This window comes from Carcharhinus amblyrhynchos, chromosome 1 (assembly GCF_965287045.1).
Source record: "Carcharhinus amblyrhynchos chromosome 1, sCarAmb.v2.hapA, whole genome shotgun sequence".
NCBI classification, from domain to species: Eukaryota; Metazoa; Chordata; class Chondrichthyes; order Carcharhiniformes; family Carcharhinidae; genus Carcharhinus; species Carcharhinus amblyrhynchos.
Genome location: NC_137324.1, coordinates 54145722 through 54170944, shown reverse-complemented (window position 1 = coordinate 54170944; position 25223 = coordinate 54145722). Strand labels below are relative to the sequence as shown.

Genomic DNA, 25223 nt, shown 5'->3' with positions numbered 1-25223 from the left:
GAGACATCAAAGTCCATCATCAACAATGGCTTGGTAGCACCGCTACTAACGAGTCCTAAGGTCCGGTTAGAATAATATTTGTTATTGGGAAAATATTAGAGTCCGCTATAAAGTATGTAATCACAGATCATTTCCGAATATATAATCTAATCAAATGGATTCAGCATAGCTTCATGAAAGGAAAATCGTGCTCGACAAATTTATTACAATTTTTTGAGGTAGTAATAAATAGGATAGATAAAGGGGAACCAGTAAATGTAATATACTTGGATTTCCAAATAGTGTTCCATAAAGTACCGCAGAAAAGACTATTTCATAAGTTGCCCATAGTGTTGCGGGTAGTATATTTGCATTGATAGAGGATTGGCTAATGAGTAGAAGACAGAGAGTTGGTGTAAGAGGGACAGTTTTAGGATGGCAATCATAACTCGTGGCATGTCACAGGGAGCAGTGCTGGGGCCACAATTATTTACAATAAATATTGATGAATTGAACAAGGAAAGTGGATGTAATATTGCCAAGTTTGCGGATGGCACAGTAATGGGTGAGAAGGCAAATGGTGAAGATGACACAAAGTCCAGAGGAATATAGACAGATTGGGTGAGTGCACAAAAACTTGACAGTTGGAATATAATATAGGAAAATGTTAGGAAGAATAAAGGAGCTGAATATTATTTAAATGGAGAAAGATTGCAGAAAGCTGCAGCACAGAGGGATTTAGGTGACCTCATGCAGAAATCACAAAAAGCTTTCAGGCAAGGTAAGCAGGTAATAGGGCAGACAAATGGAATGGTGGCCTTTATTTCAAAGGGAATGGAGTAGCATTTATACCTGGATATAAGACCTGTGTGATTCCTATTATCATTGGAGATGGTCTTAAGAAGGTAAGATACATAGCCAGCCATTGTAATATTGAGTTATAGGGTTTTTCTAACATATTCCAAAAAGTCAGAGAAAAGGATATCTGCAAGAACCTGAGAGAGTGAGCAAAGTCAGAGGTAGTTAATCTCGCACCAGAAACAGATGGAGTGCTGTGTTTATTATTTATCATGCAGAATGAAGGTGTGAGTTCATGCTCAGATTGAAAAGGTCAGAATTGTGAAATTCAAGACTGAAAGATACATCCAGCTTTGTCTTGAGGGTGGAAACTACAGGGCAAAGTAAAGAAAAATGAAGTTTGTCAGTCACAAGTAGGCTTACACTCACACTGCAATGAAGTTACTGTGAAAATCCCCGAGGGTAACCCTTAATGTGAAAGTAATTTAGGACTTAGATGTTGTTTGGCTGTAGAAAAGAAAAAGAAAGTTAGCCATTGGGACTGGGGATTAGTTTTGGAGAATAAAGGCTGAAATTTTCCAGCCATTCGTGCCCGCAGAATTTTCTGGCCCTGCTGACAGCAATCCCCAGCCATCAGTTCTCTAATGATGGAGGATACAAACAATGGGAAAAGTCATTGATAGCCCACTGCCAGCAAATGGCAGTCTGCATCCACCACCACAAAGCACACCATCTGTGGGTGGAAAATCCCATCCAATGTATTCACTTAAAGGATGGAGTAAAATGTAACTGTGGCATGGGATTGTCAATTGTGTGCAGAACATCTGTTTTGTAGTTTAAAGTATACATTTCCTACTAAAGTAGTGTTTAGACAATTTTCTTTCAATACATTTATTACATTAGAAGCCGAACAACTTGAAATCTTACCATGATCCTTCCAATCAGTCACTGATTCAAATATGTTTAGATATTTCATAACTGATTTGGAGCTGGGGACCAAGTGTCAAAATTCACAGATGACATTAAGATGGGTGGAAGAGCAAAGTGTGGAGAGGACGCTAAAAGTCTGCAAAGGGATATAGATAATCTAAGTGAGTGGGCAAGAGTCTGGCAGATGGAGTACAATGTTAGTGAATGTCAGGTCATCCATTTTGATAGGAATAACAGCAAAATGGACTACTATTTAAATGGTAAAAAATTGCAACATGCTGCTGTGCAGAGGGACCTGGATGTCCTTGTGCAGAAATCTTAAGGAGTTGGTTTGCAGGTACAGCAGGTAATTAAGAAGGCATATGGAATTTTGTCCTTCATTACTAGGCGGATAGAGTTTAAAAACAGTGACGTTATGTTGCGACCGTATAAGGTGCTGGTGAGGCCACACCTGGAGTACTGTGTACAGTTTTGTCTCCTTACTTAAGAAAGAATATACTGATACTGGAGGGGGTACAGAGGAGATTCACTAGGTTGATTCCAGAGTTGAGAGGGTTGGCTTATGAGGAGAGACTGAGTAGACTGGAACTATACTCATTGGAATTCAGAAGAATGAGGGGAGATCTTATAGAAATATATAAGATTACAAAGGGAATAGATAAGATAGAAGCAGGGAATTGTTTCCACTGGCGGGTGAAACTAGAACTAGGGGGCGTAGCCTCAAAATAAGAGGAATCAGATTTAGAACTGAGTTAAGGAGGAAATCTTCACCCAAAGGATTATGAATCTGTGGAATTCCCTGCCCAGTGAAGCAGTTGAGGCTATCTCATTGAATGTTTTTAAGGCAAGGATAGATAAATTTTTGAACAGTAAAGGAATTAAGGGTTATGATGAGTAGGCGGGTAAGTGGAGCTGAGGCCACAAAAAAACAGCCATGATCTTATTGAATGGCGGAGCAGGCTTGAAGGGCTAGATGGCCTATTCCTGCTCCTAGTTCTTATGTTCTTATGTTTTTGCAAGTTATTGGTCTCCACTGGGATCCTAATACAATAGATGTAAGAACCTTCAGTCATTTCATGAGTTTCTGTGGCAATTTTTATCACCAGTTATGAAAAATGTCCTGATTAGCAAATATCTACTTGAATATAGGATCCATCTTGATATTGCTTGCAGCAAATTAGTGAACCAAATGATGTACAAAGACTCAAAATCCTTCATCACTGAATCCATGAAACCGACATGTTCTTGATTGGAGTTGCCGGCGCGAAGCTGGGATAGGCACAGTAAGCAGTCTCACAATACCAGGTTAAAGTCCAAAAGTGCATTCATTTGATGAAGGGGCAAAGCTCCAAAAGCTCATGCTACCAAATAACCCTAGTTTTGTGAGACTACTTACTGCAACGTGTTTATGGTGATGAAATTTTAAATAGTACTTGACAACGTTTCAACATATTTTCAGTGCCACGAAGTACATGTTTTAAATCTACCTGGTATTTGGTTTAATCTTTGCGACAAGACAGTTGGGAAATCCATTAATGCCAGTTTGCCCTTCTCTGCTTACGCTGTTTTTATTATGTATTTATATCATTTATGTGAATTATTGTTACATAAAATCAGACTGTCAAGTTTCAAGACATTGTGTAAAAGCACTAAGCAATTAATGAACTTATCCCTAAATAAAAGAAAATTAAGAGGATGAGTGGTGTAGACTTTTTAAGTAGTGATGCATATTGATAATGTAGATGTCGGTGAGGGTTAACTATTCGACAAATGTGCAAATCTAATAAACTACAAATAAGATTTGAGATTACAATGACATCTTCACGCCAATGTTATGGATAGGGATTGAACTCCAGAGAAAACAATTAATGTGGCAATGATAAATAATACTACATTTTAAAGAGAATAATCAGGTTAAAGAGGAGAATTGGAAGTTATAAAGATAACTCAATGGAATCATTTTCCACAGAACATTTCCACAGTTTGTAGATCATAGAAAAATGATGCTAAGTCTATCAAGCAGGATTGGTCAGAGCTTTGAATTATTATTTGGTTTTACTGGTGAGCGGCAGGAATGGATCTGACAGAAGCTTTCCTCGGGAAATGAAATAAATGATAAAATCTGTATTTTATTTGTGAAAGACACATAGAGTTGAATGGCCAATTCTTTGTTCCTGACAAATGTAATTCAATGCACCAAAGTTGTAATATTATTCAAATATGATAGGACAGATAAACAAAAAGGCATATTATTTTTCTGAATGGTGAGAGACTAGGAAACATTTCCATTCAGAGAGAATTGCATGGGGGTGATTCTCCCAAAAATTTCTAAGTGAAAACTGGAATAATTCCTGCCAACTTCTTTTGTGTCATTTTCAGAATGAATCTCTGACACTCTGAGCACTGCCCGCGAGTGATTCACATTAGCCAATCCTCTATCAGGAGGCGAGGCCTGTTCCCACTGGAGACGCTGGCAGCATAACGCTGAGCGGGTCATTGTCAAAACGGAGATCGGCGCATATTCTCTGCCTCAATCCGGCCCTGCCCCCCCCCTCCTCACCCTTAGCACCGTCTGATGCCCAGTGGGCAGTGCCAAGGTCCTTTTTGGGCATTGCCATTTTGCCCTTTGGGCAGTGCCAGGAGGCCAGGATAGCATTGCCAGGCTGGCAGTGCCAAAGAGGCACCTCCCCCTTATCCCTGACCTCCTGAGGGGGGGCTTCCATGGCTTCTGTTCCGTCTAGTGAGGTTGGGCTGCCTGTTCTCCATTGGTGGGGAGCTGTTGTAAACCCTGCTGGAGCGAACCACTCCTGATGGGGTGGGAGACACTAACGGGCCTGAGGACTTTAGTCCAGGGCCCGCTAATGATATATAAATGATAATTTAAATATAGAAATCAGTTCTGTGCTGATTTCCGATAATGTTGACTTCAGAAATCTTGGAGTGGAGATGCACAGAAGCTCTGGCGCCCAGTAGGGAGCCCGCTAAATGGCTTCCGCTGATGTCTAGAGCAGCGCAGCAGGCTGGGAGTATCACCTCCCCTATATCTTGGTACATGAATAAGAAAGTTAACCTGCAGAGGCAGAAAGCAAATAGGTTGGCAAATGATACATTAGCATTTGTTTCAGAGTATGAGAGTCATGTTTTCCTACAATTCGACAGGGCATTGGTGAGGCGACACCTAGAGTCCACTTCTAGTAATTTGTCCTCTAGGACTCCTCTAGCCAAGCTGTTCTAGTAGAATTATGACACCAACATCCACCCTACAATGTAGCAGATTAATGAGGTAGATCCCATTCACAAAAAAAGGACAAATCCAATCTGACAAATTACTATCCAATTATCTTATTCACAATCATTTGTAAAATGATGAAAGTGATTGTTGACAATACCATCAAGCTGTACATTGACAGCAATTAGCTACTCACCGAAGTTCAACTTGGGCTCTGCTAGTACCAGCTCATCTTTACAGCCTGAGTTCAAATATGGACAAAGGAGCTGATTTCCAGAGGTGACCTGAGAGTGACTGCCCTAACCATTAAGGCAATGCTTGGAAGAGGAACCCTGGAGGATAATGGCAATTGGAGAAGAACTCTCCACCTGGAATCCTACCTAGCATAGAAGAAGATGAGTGTGGTTGTTGGATCCCAATCATCTCAGCCTCAGAGCATCACTGTAGGAAGTCCCCAGTATAGAACCCCAGGCTCAACCACACTTTCTGTCATGTGTTGCTGTCATTTAGATTACAAGTGTCTCTCAGTTCTCAACAGACTTATCCTTAATAGAAGGTCTCCACAGGCTAAACTGGCCAATTCGGTGCTCTGAAGTTTCTGTTGTGTGTTTTTTTTCATTCTTTTATGCGATATAGGTATCATTGGCTAGACCAGCCCAACATTTGTTGCCCATTCCATAGTGCTCTTGAGAAGGCAGTGGTGAGCTGTCTCTTGAACTGCTGCAACCCATGCAGTGTAGGTACACCCACATTGCTATTAGGAAAGGAGTTGTAGGATTTTGATCTAGCAACAGAGAAGGAATGGCGATGTAGTTCCAATTCAGAATGGCGTGTGACTTGAAGGGGAACTTGAAGGCTGTTTCTGCACCTTTCCAGAACCAGCATGATTGCAGTTTGGATTGTGTCTGACAAACCGGTCTGACTGCTCCGATTTGTTCACCGTTATGACAATTCTTTTTTTTGGAAAACTGCAGCCATTATCTTTCAGATGACATGATAAACCAAGTGCCCTGTCAGGTGAATGTAAAGAATTCCATGGAACCATTTGAGGATGAGCAGGGAAGTTCTTTCTGGCCAATATTTATCACTCAACTAACACATTGAAAGAATTATCTGGCTATTACCACAATGTATCTGTGAGGGCTTCCAAGCGCAAATGTCACCCGCATTCCTTAGCTTGCAACAGTGAATATACTTCAAAGGGTGGCACTGGCTGTGAATCTCTTCAGGACATTCTGAGACTGTGAGAGATTGATATAAAAGGACTATTTACCCTCTTTATTAACAGAACAAGTTATGTAGTGCCTTTAATGCAGAGAAAAAAATCCCAAAATGCATAGTACAAAGAGGAATGGGACTGATCTTTCTCTTTACGACTGCAATTTGTGAAGGAGAAGCAACATGCATGTGGTGCATTTTTCAACAGACAAACCTCAGCCTTTATGGTTAAGGATCATTGATGTGCCAAGCAAGAGATGTATTGTCTCCCTAAAGTGCAACATGCTGGGTTTCAAAGATTAAATTTCAATTACTTCCCTTTAATATCCTCTTTTACTGGGTAACTCTCACAAAACTGTAGCAGTTTCTGTGCATCATATACCTTTATGTCTTCTGTATTACAGATGATGGACTTGGGATAGCTGCGCTGCTCTGATGGTTGATTTTATTTTGTCCCTGGAGGCAAAAGGCTTTTGTGTTAAACACCATTAATAAATATGATGACAGCAGCATCCACAGATAGTGGGTGAGGGCAGGAGTCACAGTGTGAGACCAATTGCAACCATAAAATGTAGTTAGAAGGCTGTTGTGTATTTGAGTGCTGGGAGAGCAGCATTCAAACAGTGACCTGTAGCGCTCCCCCTTAATTATCTTTCTTTGTAGCCATTACAAGCTCTGTTGAATCTGGAAACCTGCTTCAATGCTAGAAACCAAAGAAACTATATCCAGTTCCGCCTGTTTCAATGTAAATAGAAAGAAAAGAAATGGTGACTAAATTTCAAAATTATTCAGTTAGCTGTAAACTGATGTAGGATTTCCCAAGATCATGAAAAGTTTTCTTTCAAACAAAATCTTCCCTTATAAATAGAAATGCAATAGCAGCTTACTTAAAGCACAGTGAAGTCAGCCTCCTGTAGCATCAACTCTTCATATGTGCCCTGCTTTAAATCAGGCAGCATCATTGAGAATCTATATATTACTACTTCAGATGTAAATAATGGAAATACAGTGCATGGTTATGGATTTCTGAAAGGTGTTTGATAAGTTGTCACATTTTTGTAAGATCAAAATGAAACAAAACGCCTAATGTTAGAAATAATGTAGCCACATGACCAGAGTAATAGCTGAGAGACTGTGTGTAAATGAATGATCTTCGGGTTTTCAGGCTGATGCTGGGCTCTCTTGTTTTCCTTTCACATGAGTAATATGGACTGTGGGCTTGAGGATTAATATTGAGGTTTTCTGATTACATCAAGGCGAATGATAAAATGAAACGTTGGAATGTTCACTCCATTTGTTGCGTGCCATACCGACAAAGCATACCTTTCATGGAGAAGGAAACAAGACATTTACAGTCATAGCTTGAGTGAATCATAGAATCATAGAACCCCACAGTGCAAAAAGAGGCCCTTCGGCCTATCGAGTCTGCACCGACTTCAAACCGACCCAGGCCCTACCCCGGCATCCCCACACATTTCACCCGCTAATCCCTCTAACCTAAGCATCTGAAGACACTAAGGGCCAATTTTAGCATGGCCAATCAACCTAACCCGCACATCTTTGGACTGTGGGAGGAAACCGGAGCACTTGGAGGAAACCCATGCAGACACGAGGAGAATGTGCAAACTCCACACAGACAGTGACTGGAGCTGTGATGCAGCAATGCTAATCACTGTGCTACCGTGCCACCCTGGGTGTAGAGAAAAATCAACTTAATGCGAGGTAGGTCCATTCAAAAGTCTGACAGCAGCAGGGAAAAAGCTATTCTTGAGTCAGTTGGTACAGACCTCACACTTTTGTATCTTTTTCCCAACGGAAGAACTGGAAGAGAGAATGTTTGTGGTGCGTTGGATCCTTAATTATGCTGGCTGCTTTGCTGACGCAGTGGGAAGTGTAGACAGAGTCAATAGATGGGAGGCTGGTTTGTGTGATGGACTGGACTACATTCACAACATTTTGTAGTTCCTTGCTGTTTTGGGCAGAGTAGGAGCCATACCAGGCTGTGATATAACCAGAAAAAATGCTTTCTATGATGCATCTGTAAAAGTTGGTGAGAGACGTAATTGACATGCCAAATTTCCTTAGTCTTTTGGAAGTATGCGACAGATTGTGTGGTAATCCTGCCCATTGTTCTTTCTTTCTTTGGAAGTTAACTTCCCCAGAATATAAAAATATTTTATGTTGTCTTTATGGTCACTATTTTTGGGTAAAACCTGCAGTCTGATTGTCTTTAGATTAATTAAATTAATTATACACATACACAAAAAAGAAGACACAAATCCAGAAGCCTGCTTCACAGTGTACCACAGTAATATTCAAAAAAAATTTTTTTTACAACAGCATAGGAATAACTTGGCTCATTTTCCATATAAACCTGTCTTCTACAAGCCAAGCATGTGGTGTATTTACTATCAAACACATAGTTACCTTCCCATCAACTCTCCATTATTGGGCAATAACCTAACATGTTGAATTGTAACCTTTGCCAGACGTGATCAGACATGTCAGTTGAAAATGCTAACCCACTTCTCTAGAATAGAATCAAAAGAAATAAAGAACACATAAAAATATATGGAAAGGGGAAACTCCATTATAGGAACAACAAAGGCAACTTATATCTATGTAGCTAAATAGCAAAGGCAGCGTCAGTAATCCTAGTACCAGATAGATCAGGCAAAAAAAAGCAAGACAGCAAGCAAGGGAAGTCCAGATTAACCAGCATTTATTTCAATGCAAGAAACCTGATGGATATGGCAGATAAACTCAGGGCATGGATAGGCACATGGGACTGGGATATTATAGCAATTACTGAAACATGGCTAAGGGAGGGACAGGACTGGCAGCTCCATGTTCCAGGGTACAGATGCTATAGGAAAGATAGATCGTAAGAGAGGAGGGGGAGTTGCACTTTTGATTGGGGAAAATATCTTAGCAGTACTGAGAAGGGATATATCCGAGGGTTCACCCATTGTGTCTATGTGGTAGAACTGAGAAAAAGAAAGGGAGAAATCAGAAAAGAGTAACTCGGGAGAGAGTAAGGCTTTTTAAGGATCAACAAGGTCATCTATGTGCAGTTCCACAAGAGATGCGTGAGATCCTAAATCATCAGTATAAACTGTTGAGAAAAGCATGGATGTTAGAGAACTTGGAGAAATTGTGATGTCTTCAGGAGTGTATATATGACAGAGAAGGAGGTGCTGGAAGTCTTAAAGCACATCAAGGTAGATAACTCCCTGGGACCTGATGAAATATATCGCAGGACATTGTGGGAGGCTGGGGAGGAAATTACAAGTCCCCTAGCAGAGGTATTTGAGTCATCGATAGTCAATGGTGAGATGTCTGAAGATTCGAGAGTGGCAAATAATTTGATTTGATTTTGATTTGATTTATTATTGTCACGTGTATTAACATACAGTGAAAAGTATTGTTTCTTGCGTGCTATACAGACAAAACGTACCATTATAGAGAAGGAAATGAGAGAATGCAGAATGTAATATTACTGTCATAGTTAATTTGTAGAGAAAGATCAACTTAATGCAAGGTAAGTCCATTCAAAAGCCTGACAGCCACAGGGAAGAAGCTGTTCTTCAGTCGGTTGGTATGTGACCTCTGACTTTTGTATCTATTTCCTGACAGAAGAAGGTGGAAGAGAGAATGTTCAGGGTGCGTGGGGTCCTTAATTATGCTGGCTGCTTAGCCAAGGTAGCGGGAAGTATAGATAGATTCAATGGAAGGGAGGCTGGTTTGGGTGATGTATTGAGTTACATTCACAATGTTTTGTAGTTCCTTGCGGTTTTGGGCAGAGCAGGAGCCATACCAAGCTGTGATATAACCACAAAGAATGCTTTCTATGGTGCACCTGTAAAAGTTGGTGAGAGTCGTAGTTGACATGCCAAATTTGCTTAACCCTCTAAAAAAGTAGAGGCATTGGTGGGCTTTCTTAACTATAGTGTCAGCCTGGGGAGACCAGGGCAGGTTGTTGGTGATCTGGACACGTAAAAACTTGAAGCTCTCGACTCTTTCTACTTCGTCCCCTTTGTTGTCCTCTTTTAAGGTCTACTTCGTCCCCTTTGTTGTCCTCTTTTAAGGTCTACTTCGTCCCCTTTGTTGTAGACAGGGGCATGTTCTCCTTTACACTTCCTGAAGTCAATGCAATCTCCTTCGTTTTGTTGACATTGAGGGAGATTATCATTGCCGCACGAGTTCAAATGTTGTGCCTTTGTTTTAAAAAGGCTGCAGAGAGAAAAAAAGCTTGGGAACTACAGGCCAGTGAGCCTAACGTCTGCGGTGGGTAAGTTGTTAGAGGCATTTTGAGAGACAAGATCTACAGGCATTTAGAGATGCAAGGACTGATTAGGGACATGTCTGTGTGAGTGAAAAATCATGTCTCATAAATTTGATTGTGCTTTTTGAAGGGTAACAAAGAAGGTAGATGAGGCAGTGCAGTTGATATTGTCCACATGGACCTTAGCAATGCCTTTAACAAGGTACTGCATGGTAAATTGTTGCATAAGGTTAAATCTCACAGGATCCAGGGTGAAGTAGCTAAATGGATACAAAATTGGCTTGATGACAGAAGCCAGAGGGTGGTTGTAGAGGGTTGTTTTTCAGACTGGAGGCCTGTGACGGATCAGTGCTGGGTCCACTGTCATTTGTCATTAATATTAATGATTTGGATGAGAAATTAGGAGACATGGTTAGTAAGTTTGCAGATGACACCACGGTTGATGACATAGTGGACAATGAAGAAAGTTATCTAGCATTGCAATGGAATCTTGATCAATTGGGCCAGTGGGCTGACAAATGGCAGATGGGGTTTAATTTAGATAAATGCGAGGTGATGCATTTTGGTAAATTGAACCAGGACGGGACTTAGTCAGTTAATGGTAGAGCCTTTTGGGAGTTGCAGAACAAGGAGATCTAGGGGTACATGTTCATAGCTCCTTAAAAGTGGAGTCACAGGTGGACAGAGTGGAAAAAGACATTCGGCAAGCTTGGTTTCATTGGTCAGAACATTGAATACAGGAGTTGGGACTTCTTGTTGAAATTGCACAAGACATTGATAAGGCCACACTTGGAATACTGTGTACAGTGCTGTTCACCCTATTATAGAAAGGATATTATTAAATAGAAAGAGTGCACAAAAGACTTACTAGAGCGCTATCAGGACTTGATTTGAGGCAAGAGGAGAGGCTGGATAGACTGGGATTTATTTCTCTGGAGCGTAGGAGGCTGAGGGATGATCTTTTCGAGAGCTATAAAATAATGGGGCACAGATCAGATAGCTAGTCAATATCTTTTCCCAATAGTAGGGGAGTCTAAAACTAGAGGGAATAACTTAAAGTTATTAACTTAATACAACTTAAATAACTTTAAGTTATTCCCTCTAGTTTTAGACTCCCCTATTATTGGGAAAGATACAAAAGAGTCCAGAGGGGCAGCTTTTTCACATAGAAGGGATGAATGGTTAGAACAAGCTTCCAGAGGTAGTAGTAGAAGCGGATACAATTTTGTCCTTTAAAAAGCGTTTAGATAGTTACATAGGTGCAATGGATATAGAGGGATATCGGCCAAACATGAGCAATTGAGATTAACTTAGGGGTCTAAAAAAAGAGGCAGCATGGACAAGTTGGGCTGAAGGGCCTGTTTCCATGCTGTGAATCTCTATGAGCTATATAAATGCCTTACAAGACCATTTGAAAACAAGGATGAACATTGTTAAGTTCTGAAGAAGAGTGATATTGGATTTGAAATGTTAACTCTCTCTTTAAAGATGCTGCTGGTCTTGCTGAGTTCTTTGATTTGAGAAATTTAAAAACAAGATGTTGCATGATTGAGAGCCAGTGTAGGTCAGTGAGCACAGAGGAGATAGGGATTGGGACTTGCTATGAGTCAAGGCAGAGTTTGAAGGGTGACCTCAAGTTTATGGAGAGGAGAATGTGAGAAACCAGACAGGAATGCATTGAGATATTGGTGATAACAAAAGCATGAATGACAGTTTCAGAAGCAAATGAGGGCAAAAGGCAAAACCGCCTGATATTACAGGAGATCAAAATTGGTGCTGTTAGTGAGGGCACAAATTTAAGGTAGGAAGTTTATCTTGGAATCAAATGTGACACTAAAATTCTTAACAGGCTGGTTTAATCTTGGACTGTTGCCAAAGAGAGGGATAGTGTCGATGGCTGGAGAGTAATTGCGTATGGCCCATAGATAACAGTTTCAGTCTTCCTAATACTTACTTCGTGAAAGGTGGGTTGTTGTCTCATTATTTGCAAGACACAGCACCTTTACCTCTGCATAGGAAAGACAGAACAGAAAGATAGATAGGAAAGAAAGATACAAACATTTTGATCTGAATGCTCATAAATGCTGATGAACAGCTACGAACAGGCTGACACAGCCTAAAAAGTGTTGATAATTCAAATAGCGACTAACAATTCAAAAATAGTTCCAGAAAACTTTATGATAAAGCCACTCGTTCAAGACCTGCACCAGATTTATTCAGGACAGCTGAGTTTTACAAAGGAACCATTCAAGATGTTTCAAGCCTTAACATGCATTTACAAAGGAAATAACACATGTTTTAGACATGGGTGCTGAATGTCTTTTTTCCCATCTTCACCAATATGGCATCATGTACAATGCCAAATGAGCCTTTATGCACAGCCCCCATTTTGGAGGTTTATGGTGATCCATTCTGCATCTGAAAAATGAATGCCACACCATTGCATTTCAAAACCAAACAGTCTTCCCAACTAGAAGATTGTGCTCCATTGGTTAGAGGGTAGAGATAAAAGATCAAATTAGCCTTTAATGGTGGTCTTTTGGTCCCTTTCTGCACATGATAAAGCTAGGAAAACCATATTGAGAAAACAAGGTCTTTATCCATTCTCATATTTAGAATGGAACTCTAATGGAGCAGTACAGAAATTCTGCTGAAAGCCTAGAGTGTTCATTTAAAATGACTGTCATTATTTGATCTTGCAAATAGACTGTATTTAATGGCAAAAGGACAAAGAAAGGCTAGTTCATCAGCAATAGCTACCTGAAATCTGTATAATTGTCTGTGATATATTGAATCTATGCTTCAATGATTATAATTACAGCTGTTAGCTGTTGCAATTAGTTACTGCTTTCACTCAGGCTTGCTATTGGTGCTGAAATTCTGCTTTCATAGCATTTTTGAGCCATGGACAAACGACTATTTCAATTTTTATGAGGGCACCAGGAATCATAATGATTTTGGATGCTGTAAATTATGGCTCACAATCAGTTGTTTGATCTTTCGTCAGTGTGAGAGGTACAGTGAGGTATATATAAAGTTTTAATGGCAATCTTCAGCCTGGTTCACTCTGTCTGCTTATTGATAATCCTATGTTGTAATGATTAAAAATAAAGGACTGTAATAGAGACCATTTAAACATTGAATTCTCCTCTCATTGTGAAATTCATGCTTCACTTTTTAATATGCTGCATTTGTGACATGAAAGGACACTTTTTTATTTAAGGCTGGACCTCTTTTATTGCCATTGAGAAGGTAGTGGTGAGCTGTTTTCTTGAACCGCTGCAGTCTACATGGCATAGGCACACCCACTGTGCTGTTAAGGAAGGAGCTCTAGGGTTTTGACCCAGTGACAGTGAAGGTATGTTTCCAAGTCAGGATGGTGTGTAGATTGGAGGGGAACTTCCAGGTAGTGCTGTTTTCATGCCTCTGCTGCCCTTGTCCTTCGAGGTGGTCAAGGTCATGTGTTTGGAAGGTGCTGTTGAAGGAGTGAATTACTGCAGTGCATCTTACAGATGGTATGCACACTGCTGCCAATGTGGATCAGTAGTGGAGGAAGTGAATGTTTAAGGTGATGGATGGCAAGATTATCAAACAGGCTGCTTTGTCCTAGATGCCCTCGACGTTCATGAATACTCCATGAGCTGCTCTCATCCAGATATGTCAAGTCAAGAGTATTCCACTGCACTCCTGACTTGAGCTGATGGTGAACAGACTGGAGTGAGCTACTCACTGCAGAATTTCCAGCCTCTGACCATCTCATATAAACATGATATGTATGTGGCTGGTCCGGTTCAATTTCTGGTCAATGGTAAACCTCAAGATGTCGACAATGGGGGATTCAGCAAAGGTAATGCCGTTGAGTGTCAAGGGGCAATGGTTAAGATTCTCTCTTGCTGGAGATGGTCATTGGCTGACATTTGCATGGCATGAATGTTACTTGCCTGAATCTTGTTCAGCTCTTGTTGCATCTGGACAAGGACAGCTTAAGTATCTGAATAGTTGCAAATGGTACAATCATCAGCAAACATCCCCACTTCTTACTGTATGATGCAGAGAATGTCATTGATAATACTGTTGAAGATGGTTAGACCTCAGACACTATCCTGAGAAACTCCTGAAGTGATGTCCTGGTACTAAGATATTAAAATGTTTGACCTCCGACAACTGCAAGCATCTTCCCTTGTGTGAGGTATGACTCTAATGAGTGGGAGTTTTGTTCCAAATTCCGATTGACTCCAGCTTTTCTAAGGCTCTTCCATGCCACATTCCGTGCCAAGGGCCGTCACTGTCATGTCACTTCTTGAGTTCAGCTCTTCTGCCCATGTAATAAGGTCAATACCTGAGTGGCCCAAGTGTTTTTTCTTCCACCCTGCTTTGCTGAACAGGAAATATGCTGTAAACTTATTACGCTGGACTCTTTCCATGACCTGGTCACATCATTCCTTTGAATCTTAGAGTACGAGTTCAGGAGTAGCTGCAAGCCTAAGCAATCTGTCGGTGTAGAACTTACTACTAACTTCAGAACTGGAGAACAGGAGTGAGAAAACATTCAAAACTAAAAATCAGGGAATGCTGGAAGACAATGGAATTGCCTACAACCCCACCCGCATTCCTCCAAATCCTGTAATTTGAGAGGGTTTCAAACAAAAGGACAAATGCTGACTACTTTTCCCACACCTGAAAATAGGCATCCTATTATTGCACTGAGAGGATAGTGACGTAGAAGGAGGAGAAATATTCCCTTTGAGTTTTTTTTTGAAGACTGACCTGGGTATCATCTTACCACTTCTGATATTAACTCAGTGATGGGGCTGTCATCCTTGCGGTGTGCATGACTGAGAGCTGTGCAGGCTACTTTTAACATTGGAGTTGGAGGGTTGGGCAAGGGGTCCCTCAATCAAAGACAATCGATGCCTGCTCGAGAAACTGGACTTTAGGAAGAGCGGGGAGAACCCAGTGAGAGCCTATCCCTTTCCTCGCTTCTGACCTGCTGCCTGTCTTTCCCACGCAACCCCATCCCACAACAACTCCCCACCTTAACCTCGTCCTAAAATTACTTACCTATAGCTTGGGTCCTCCATGATCTTGGGACTTTGGAGGGGTAGGTGTCCTTCTGGTAGCAATCATGGACTGCACAATGATGTTGACCCAAGGAGCTGCATGCTCTTGCTAGGTTGGACATCCACCCCCACCGTCTTGATTTCAGGGGAAGATGCACCAGTGGTCTCACCACTGCCTGATGCACATGTGCTTTGGCGAGTCTTCCCAAAATATGTTGGATGGCCAATTGGTGGTAGTCCGGTGGAAAGGTCTCCAATTAAAAGTGTGTAGAAAGCTTGCTTCTTAACCACAAACCCTTCTTAGGTACACTGGCCATGGTAAATTCTCCCTCAGTGTACCCGAACAGACGACTAGAGGATTTTCACAGTAACTTAATTGCAGTGTTAATGGAAGCCTACTTGTGACTAATAAAGTAGCTTTAACTTTTCCTTTGTGTCTTTCCAACCTTGCAGTTATCATCAGGGCAGTTGCTCATGCCTGTTTTTGGAATTCACAATTAGAGTTAATATATTAAAAAAAGTGATGAGTGTTTGCTGTAGCAACCTTCATATTAGGAATTGGCCCTGTATGCTGAGATGTCACGAGCAAGAGTAGCAATGCCACAGTCACTGCTAAAATCGTAAAGGCCCCTTGCTCTCCGAATTGATCCTTACTATTCATTGAATGCACACAAAAGGTGCAAAAAAAGTAATTAAAACTCAAACTAAATGCTTCCAGTTTACTCACAGAATTTGGCCACGCATTCAACAATGGGCCTGATGGCAAGCCTTTCCTACCACTCTTGTGTCACATTTTTTTGCAAGCATAGAAGTCTGTCAAACATTTTTGCTGAAAAATGCAGTGGGCAATAAAGAATTCTGAATGATTGGGTTGTTAACAAGCTTGATAGCTTGTTAGTCAATTATTTCAAAATGGTAGGAAGGCTGCCAATTAAAGCAAACACCCACTATACACATTATCAGAGACTGCACCCTGAGTTTTTCATCATTGCAAGGTGCGGCAGCTCATCCAATTTGTGAGTGTAAAATCCAGCCAGAGATGTAAAAGTGAAAGCACACTTTGGGCTCCTCGTAATAGGATGGATGTCGAGGCAAGGGGAACACCTGCCTTCGGCACAGAGATGTGTGCCTAAGGCATTCACAAAAATGTTGGCTGGTCTGAGAAAATACAAATATGGAAAAGACACCAATATTGGAGGCTGTTTTCATTCAAACAGACAAGTTTATGGGATGGGTTGGAAGTGGTTAAAGTTACAAATGAATAAAAAAGAATAGATAGAATCAAACTGCTTCGAGTGATTGATTGAGGGAAGAGCCAGTGATACAACATATGAGGGGGAGTGGTGGGTTGCACTGAGGAGGACTTTTAACTTTTGGCCTGCAAGAAAAGGTGGTTGTGATTCCCGGCAATGTGTGGGAAAACTGGAAGTTGCTGTATCCCTGCACGCTATGGAGTTTTTGATTGAATTTCTAAGCCTGGGGGCGCATCTGATAGTAAGAAGTCTCATAACACCAGGTTAAAGTCCAACAGGTTTATTTTAACAAACACCACTAGCTTTCGGAGCGGTGTTCCTTCATCAGGTGAGTGGGGAGCTCTGATCACAAACAGGGCATATAAAGACATACATTCAGTTTACAGAATACTGATTAGAATGCAAGTCTTTACAGCTAATCAAGTCTTAAAGGTGCAGACAATGTGAGTGGAGATAGTATTAAGCATAGGTTAAAGAGATGCGTATTGTCTCCAGACAGGACAGTAAATGAGATGTTGAAAGCCCAGACAAATCATGGGGGTTACAGATAGTGTGACATGGACCCATGATCCTGGTTGAGGCCGTCCTTATGTGTGCGGAACTTGGTTGTCAGTTTCTGCTCAGCGACTCTGCGCTGTCGTGTTTTGTGAAGGCCGCCTTGGAGAACGTTTACCCGAAGATCAGAGGCCGAATGCCTGACCGCTGAAGTGTTCGCCAACAGGAAGGGAACAGTCTTGCCTGGTGATTGTCGAGCGATATTCATTCATCCGTTGTCGTAGTGTGTGCATGGTCTCCCCAATGTACCATGCTTCGGGACATCCTTTCCTGCAGCGTATTAGGTAGACAATGTTGGCCGAGTTGCAAGAGTATGTACCATGTACCTGGTGGATGGTGTTCTCACGTGAGATGATGGTATCCGTGTCGATGATCCGGCATGTCTTGCAGAGGTTGCTGTGGCAGGGTTGTGTGGTGTTGTGGTCACTGTTCTCCTGAAGGCTGGGTAGTTTGCTGCGGACAATGGTCTGTTTGAGGTTGTGTGGTTGTTTGAAAGCAAGAAGTTGGGGTGTGGGGATGGCCTTGGCAAGATGTTTGTCTTCATCAATGACATGTTGAAGACTCCGGAGAAGATTTTGTAGCTTCTCTGCTCCGGGGAAGTACTGGACAACGAAGGGTACTCTGTCCACTGTGTCCTGTATTTGTCTTCTGAGGAGGTCAGTGCGGTTTTTCGCTGTGGCGCATCAGAACCGTCGATCGATGAGTTGAGCACCATATCCTGTTCTTATGAGGGCATCTTTCAGTGTCTGGAGGTGTCTGTTGTGATCCTCCTCATCTGAGCAGATTCTGTGTATACGGAGGGCTTGTCCATACGGGATGGCTTCTTAAACATGTTTAGGGTGGAAGCTGGAGAAGTGGAGCATTTTGAAGTTATCTGTGGGCTTGCGGTACAGTGAGGTGCTGAGGTGACCATCCTTAATGGAGATGCGTGTGTCCAAGAATGCAACTGATTCCGGAGAGCAGTCCATGGTTGGGATGGTGGGATGGAACTTGTGAATATCATCATATTGTTGTTTCAGTGATTATTCACAGTGAGTCCAAAGGAAGAAAATGTCATCGATGTATCTAGTGTATAGCACTGGTTGAAGGTCCTGTGCGGTAAAGAAGTCTTGTTCGAACCTGTGCGTGAAGATGTTATGATGTGGAGATGCTGGCATTGGACTGGGGTAAACACAGTAAGCAGTCTGACAATACCAGGTTTAAACCTGGTGTTTAACTTAAACCTGGTGTTGTCAGACTTCTTACCATGAAGATGTTGGCATATTGAGGTGTGAATTTGGTCACCATGGCTGTTCTATATGTCTGGGTGAAGAACTGGTTGTTGAAGGTGAAGACGTTTTTGTCCAGGATGAAGCGGATGAGTTGTAAAATTGCATCTGATTGCAGGGGTTGGCAAGATATTCTGAATTCAGAGGAAAGTGTAATGGCATTTACTCACTGGATTCAACAATCCTTAGCCTTCTTTAGGCAGCAGGTTTTTCACTTAGACTCAGGAAATGGGGTTGAGCAGACCTCTCCCCTGACCTACACCCGTACTTTCTTGATGTTAAAATGTAATTGTTAATTCCCCCAAACATAAGAAATTTTAGAAATGAGAGAACATAAGAAATAGGAGCAGGAGTAGGCCATCTAGCCCTTCGAGCCTGTCCCGTCATTCAATAAGATCATGGCTGATCTGAAGTGGATCAATTCCACTTACCTGCCTGCTCCCCATAACCCTTAATTCCCTTATCGATCAGAAATCTATCTACCCGTGACTTAAACATATTCAGTGAGGTAGCCTCCACCACTTCAATGGGCAGAGAATTCCAGAGATTCACTACCCTCTGAGAAAAGAAGTTCCTCCTCAACTCTGTTCTAAACTGCCCCCCCCCCCACCCTTATTTTGAGGCTGTGCCCTCTAGTTCTGGTTTCCTTTCTAAGTGGAAAAAATCTCTCTACCTCTACCCTATCTGGTAGAGAGAATAAACATTTTTCTGAGAGGATTGTGAGGCAGTGGAAGCACCAACAAAGTTAACAGAGGTCATGCTAACATTTAAGAACAGGATAGATAGGTGATTGAAGGAAAGAGAACAATTCGATTTAGCTACAAGGCATATGGGATTAAAACTGTTCTTATGTGGAGAATAAACGTGAAGATCGGTTCAATTGAATAGTCTTTCCTATTATGTAAATCTGTGTCGTTCTTTGCACCCTGGCAGTGCTTTGTAAAAGTGGAGCTCCGACTGCTCAATTCAGCTCTTAATAGCTACAATTTCTGAACAACTTGAACATCCGATCAACAAAAATATTCCAAAGGCAAAATTTTAAGTTCTGTCACTGGTGAGTTTGTAGTTAAGGTTGTCAGGGGGCTGGCTGTAAAACATCTCAGATAGCATTCCACTGGATTCCCACAAGTCTTGACCTCTCCACAGCTTTATACTGAAATGGGCAAGGCCTCGGTTGGCTGGCCCACTCCTGCACCAATTGAGGTGTTTAAGTGACCAATTATTGACCTCTTAAGGACAATTTCCCACCAAGCCTCAATATCAGGCTCTCAGACGGAATTCATGGCTGGCAGCTAACCTGAGAAGTAATGCTGTTCAGGCCTCAGGCAGGGGATGGGTCTGGGGGTCAGGAGTTGGTAGGGTGTTGTTGCAAATAGCAATGCGATGGCAAGGATTTTTAAGTTAGACATAAGTCTGGAGAAATCAGTTCTTGGGGCTACGATTATCAATTTCCTGGGAACAGATAACGGTGTGAATGACTGCCTGCACTGGGATTTGATAGAGTCTGTACAGTGTCACTACAAACAGAGCCACATGAACAAATTTCTCCGCTCAGTTATTTGGTGGAGAACCAGTAGCATTTCTCTCCATCTAAATCATATCGAGCGCCCTTCCTGATAACTGGAACGTATCATAGTGCTAACATTTTTCACCATCATAAATTTCGAAATACGTAAGAGGAAATGAAACATGGACTATCATCCTCACATTCTTCCATTATTCCCTCGGAAGCACCCAATGTATCATAGACTTCACCTTTCGTTAGAGGATACTCACAGAAGACTGGACATTGATTTGCGTAGCTGCTCTTTGACACATTCATAAGGATTGGTGGATTGTGCCTTGCAGTTGGAAGTTAATGCATTGGTTTTGTATTAGTGTATCGGATTTTGTATCATCTTATATATCATAAACTTTCATTGTTAAGGACTATGACATAAGAATTGGCATCAGAACATCTTTATTATGGCTGGTCTCCTGCAATAAAAATGATTCAATGAAGCTTACCACATTGCCGAGAGAGAGGAAGTGAAAAGTCTTGATAAATTACCTAATTTGGAGACTCATTAGTGTGATTCGCTTGGAATGATTCAACTGTGAAACCCTACTCTCAATTACAGATGACAAAAAATTTTACATTATGACAGGAAGCAGATTCTAACTAATATCCTGCAGTGGCGTTTTAAATTTTGCTGTCAGATTTTTGACACTTCACCTCTCCCACCTTTTCCAATAGATTAGATTGCATGATAGGTCACAGGTCAACCTTCTATATGTTTGATTCATGACATCCTTCAAAAGCACTTGCAAAAAGTGTGAGCAAAATATATTTTCTATGTGCCACATTTAACCCTTAAAGCACAATGGATCAGATTATTCACTGGTGATTTGGTCTTTCTTTGCTTTACATAGAAACTAGAAGCAGGAGTAGGTCATTTTGCCCTTTGAGCTGCTCTGACATTTATTATAATCTTGGCTAATCATCAAATTCAATATCTGGATCCCCTCTTCCCCTTCAAATCCCTTGATTTCTTTAACTTCAAGAGCTATATCTAATTTCTTCTTGAAATCAGACAACATTTTGGCCTCAACTACCTTCTGTGGTAGTGAATGGACGACTCCTTGGGTGAAGAAATTACTCCTCACCTCAGTCCTAAAAGGTTTACCCCTTATCCTCAAACTATACCCCTAGTTCTGGACTCCCTCTCCATCGGGAAACGTTCTTTCTGAATCTACCACATTTAATCCTGTTAAAATGTTATAAATTTCAATGAGATTCCCTCTCACTCTTCTAAACTCCAATGAATATAATCTGAACTGGCTCAAGTCTCTCCTCACATGACAGACCTGCCATCCCAGGAATCAACCTGATAAACCTTTGCTGCACTCCCTCTATAACAAGAACAGCCTTTCTCAGATAAAGACACCAAAACTGCACACAATACATCAGGTGCGGCTTCACCAATGTCCTATGTAATTGTAGTAAAGCATCTCTATTCCGATGTTCAAATCCTCTCGCTGTGAGGGACAAGATATTATTTGCTTTGTTTATTGTCTGCTCTACCTGTGCACTTACTTTCAGCGACTGATGCACGAGGAAACCAAGGTCTAGCTGAGCATCCACCTCTCTCAATTTACATCCATTCAAGTAATTCAAGCTTTGGTGTGATTCACATGTGAAATATTAATTGCTGCGTCTACAGTACAAGTGTGGTCCGGTATTCCTGGAGAACAGTTCTTGTCTAATAAGCATAGCATTACTGAAAGTGTGGTGGTAATCTCCTTTACAGGGAATGGTCAGTTGATATCCTCTGTGGTGAATGTTTTCAAGTGTCAAACAGGCCTGTCCTCCTCAAAACTCTCTTCAAGCTGTTACACACCTATATTTTCAGTCATCAAATGGTATGCAAGATGTTGCACTTTCCTTTCAGCTGCCCAAAGAATCTGTTTAAGCTTCTGGACTGAGTTTTTTTTTTCACTTTAGAATTTAGCATAAGGCCATTTCAAGTCATTGAAATTCAGGGAAAATGTAAAATAGGTCACCAGCTATCGCCCCTTTTACACCATCCTGGAAAGTCAAAATATACTCCTCCCAATGGAAACCCACACTTCAAGAGGTCCCAGTTAGGTATAGGACCAAAAGATAGATTTTGCTTGTCAGCCTGTCCTCCCTTTAAACGTAGTCCTTCATGGTAACCTCTCCTCTTTCAACTTAGTGTATACTTGTTGTGAGACATTTGTGATGTGTGACTGTTCCCCAAAGAGAATACTTCTGTGTAAATCCAGGGACCTGCACAGCACCTTCAATCTTCCAGTCTCATTTTGTATTGCAGTCTTTGGTCTACCATGTATACGATAAATCTAAAAATATTTGAATACCGAGACGCAAAATGATCTGTGGAGTGACGAGTTGTTGGAGAGTAATGATGGAAACTGTGATATATAAAGTCATTGTCATTATTGTCTACTTAAAATATGCTTAACTTCTAAAGGAAACCCTTGGAAGAGGAAGGAAAATTGGTAGGGAGCCAATTGATTTTCCACTCGGAATGGCTTAATATCTCTGTACTGGTATTGTGGAAGTGGAAATTGTGCCCTTTCTATGTTTTGACAAACCTGAATGTAGTTAACTTCACAATAAATTATGCTAACATTATCAGTGTTAAAAGGAGCAGTTATTCTATTGCAATGAAGTTTGATTGAATATGGATGATTAAAATTCAGAAATCTTTCTGTTTTCCAGAGTATAAAGGTCAGTTGGTTGCCACCACCACCCAATATGCAGAATGGTTTTATTACCGGATACAAAATAAGGCACAAAAAGATTGGCCGTAGGGGTGACATAGAGACCCTGGAACCCAACAATCTTTGGTACCTCTTTACAGGTAAGATTCATTCTATCCAAAGCATGGTCATTTTTATTGACACATCCTGCTGTACTAGGTCATGCTCTTCCATAATCACTTCTCCATACTGAACTTGGTCCCTGATGCCCTGAGTGCGTGAATTTTAATATCTGATTTTACATTACTTCTGTCCAGCCCTATATCACCCTGAACTTCCTGTGCCACTGAATCTGGCCTTCTGGATCCCCTATCTAACCCTTCACATCAGTATTGGTAGCAGAGCCTTTAGCTCTCTTGATCTGATATCTTTTGGCTTTTTCTACATCCTCTCCCTTTCTTTCTTCCACGTTTCTTACTTTGTCAGCCTATCATTTCGTTCAGCCTGCTAATCTCTCCTTTCTTGGCTCTGTATCCATTTTCCACACATCAGTCTGAGAAGTGAAGTTTTGACTCATTCTTTGAATCTTGAGGAAGAGAAAAGTAATCCAGATAAAACACAGCTCGAGTTGACTAGGATTCTGAAACAACTTGAATTAGAAAAGAAAATTAAGACACTTGAGCTTGAAAGAGAGGAAAAAGAGAAATAGAACAGGACATATGAAACCTGAATTAGACTTTCAAAGGGAGAGGGAGGCCAGGAAATTTGCATTGGACGGAGAAAGGCTTTGGTTTCACAAACAAGGAGTAACAGGCATCTTGGATGATGGGTCAGGTTTACCTTCTGCTTTTCATTTTGCAATGAATAATTCGTGTAATACCTAAATTCAGCGAGGAAATAGTTAAAATATATTTTGACTCATTTGTAAAAACTGCTACCAAGTTACATTCGTCTAAAGAAATTTGCACAATTTTATCGCTGAAACTATGAAAAACATTGTTCAACTCTTTCAGTCTGTAGATTATTATGTGGTTAAGAAAGCTGTGCTCAATACGAATGTGTTAGTCTCAGATGTTTATAGACAGAAGTTTAGAAATCTGAGGAAGAGACAGAATCAGACTTATGGAATTTGCTAAAGAAAAAGAATGTTTGAGTGATAGTATAAGGCAATGAAACATGACCAAAATTTTGAAAAGTTTAGAGAAAAGTTGTTAATGGAAGAATTTAAAATCAGGAATCAGGTTTCCATCAGGAAGAGCCCAAAGTTTATAAAATTAGAGAGATGGCTGTTGTGGCTGATAGTTATGAATTATCCCACAAACATATGGGTGACTTCAAACGTAGCTTTGCAAAGCCACACAGAAACTGCAGAGATAAATAATAGCGAACAAAACACAAATCGCAAAGAGAGTATAGCAGAATTTTTTAAAAATCTTCTCAGAGTAGTGGAAGAGACAGCGGGGGAGATAAATATGATTCAAGGATACCAGTATGTTACTTCTGCCATTGGATAGGGCATGTGATTGAGTTGTCACTGCTCAATGTCTGCTGGTGTGGCGGGTTTCAGGTATCTATTCACAGTCTACAATGACAAGATTCAATGTGCTAACCATCACTTAGATAATGAGCAGCTATGATTGGCTTACGACAGTCCTTTACAATACTGGCAAAGCCTTTCCTTTTTATGTACCTGCAGTGGTGTAATATTCTGTACGTTGGCTGTCCAATGTTGACATGTGGTATTTAATTGCAGTATTAGTTATGAATTCCAATGATTAATGGTCATGTTATCAAGCTGAAAATTATAATCACTAATTCATCTGAAGACAGTGAAACATCAGTGTGGAACATGGCCTTTGTCTGTGATGCTCCACATTCTGTAAATCATTGTCACACATATCGCGTTCATATTAAAGGGCAACATCAAGTGAGTATAAAATACGAATGGAAAACGGGCCGTATCTAGAAAATCTACTACAAAAAGTGACACTAATAGGCTGATTATAAAAAATAAACACATCTTAGAGTTTTAAGAGCTTTGTGCTCATCAATATGGAAAAGTAGGGCAGAAAGGTAAGGGAGGCGCAGTGGTGATTCCACTGCACTAGAGCTGTGAGGTATAACTATGCTGTTGCCACCGAGACTCTTATACTCTTATATATGGGTACATAATTACCCTGGCAGAGCAAATAAGATCATTCATTCATTCTATCACAGCACTGTAAGGCTGACCACAACTGGACAGCCCAGGCACTGTGGACCAACTCACGGAGGGTTGGTTTCCCTGCTCCCTCTCTTCCTCCTAATGGCTGGGCACAGTATATTGCCTGGACCTTGACATGGTTCAGGAAGAATCTGGCACTGGACCTTCACCTCCCCTTCCAGACATCTCCATGATTCCTTTCACAGTGGATATTTCAGCGC

General features: G+C 41.1%; 1 protein-coding gene across 1 annotated transcript in view; it reads left to right on the top strand.

Annotated features, from left to right (window-relative positions):
* dcc (DCC netrin 1 receptor) overlaps positions 1-25223 on the top strand; it is an 844821-nt gene that overhangs the window by 633043 nt on the left and 186555 nt on the right. The window contains exon 13 of the mRNA XM_080199927.1: positions 22819-22960. Within this exon, the coding sequence (XP_080056053.1) occupies positions 22819-22960 (142 nt within the window). The remainder of the gene's footprint in view (positions 1-22818; positions 22961-25223) is intronic.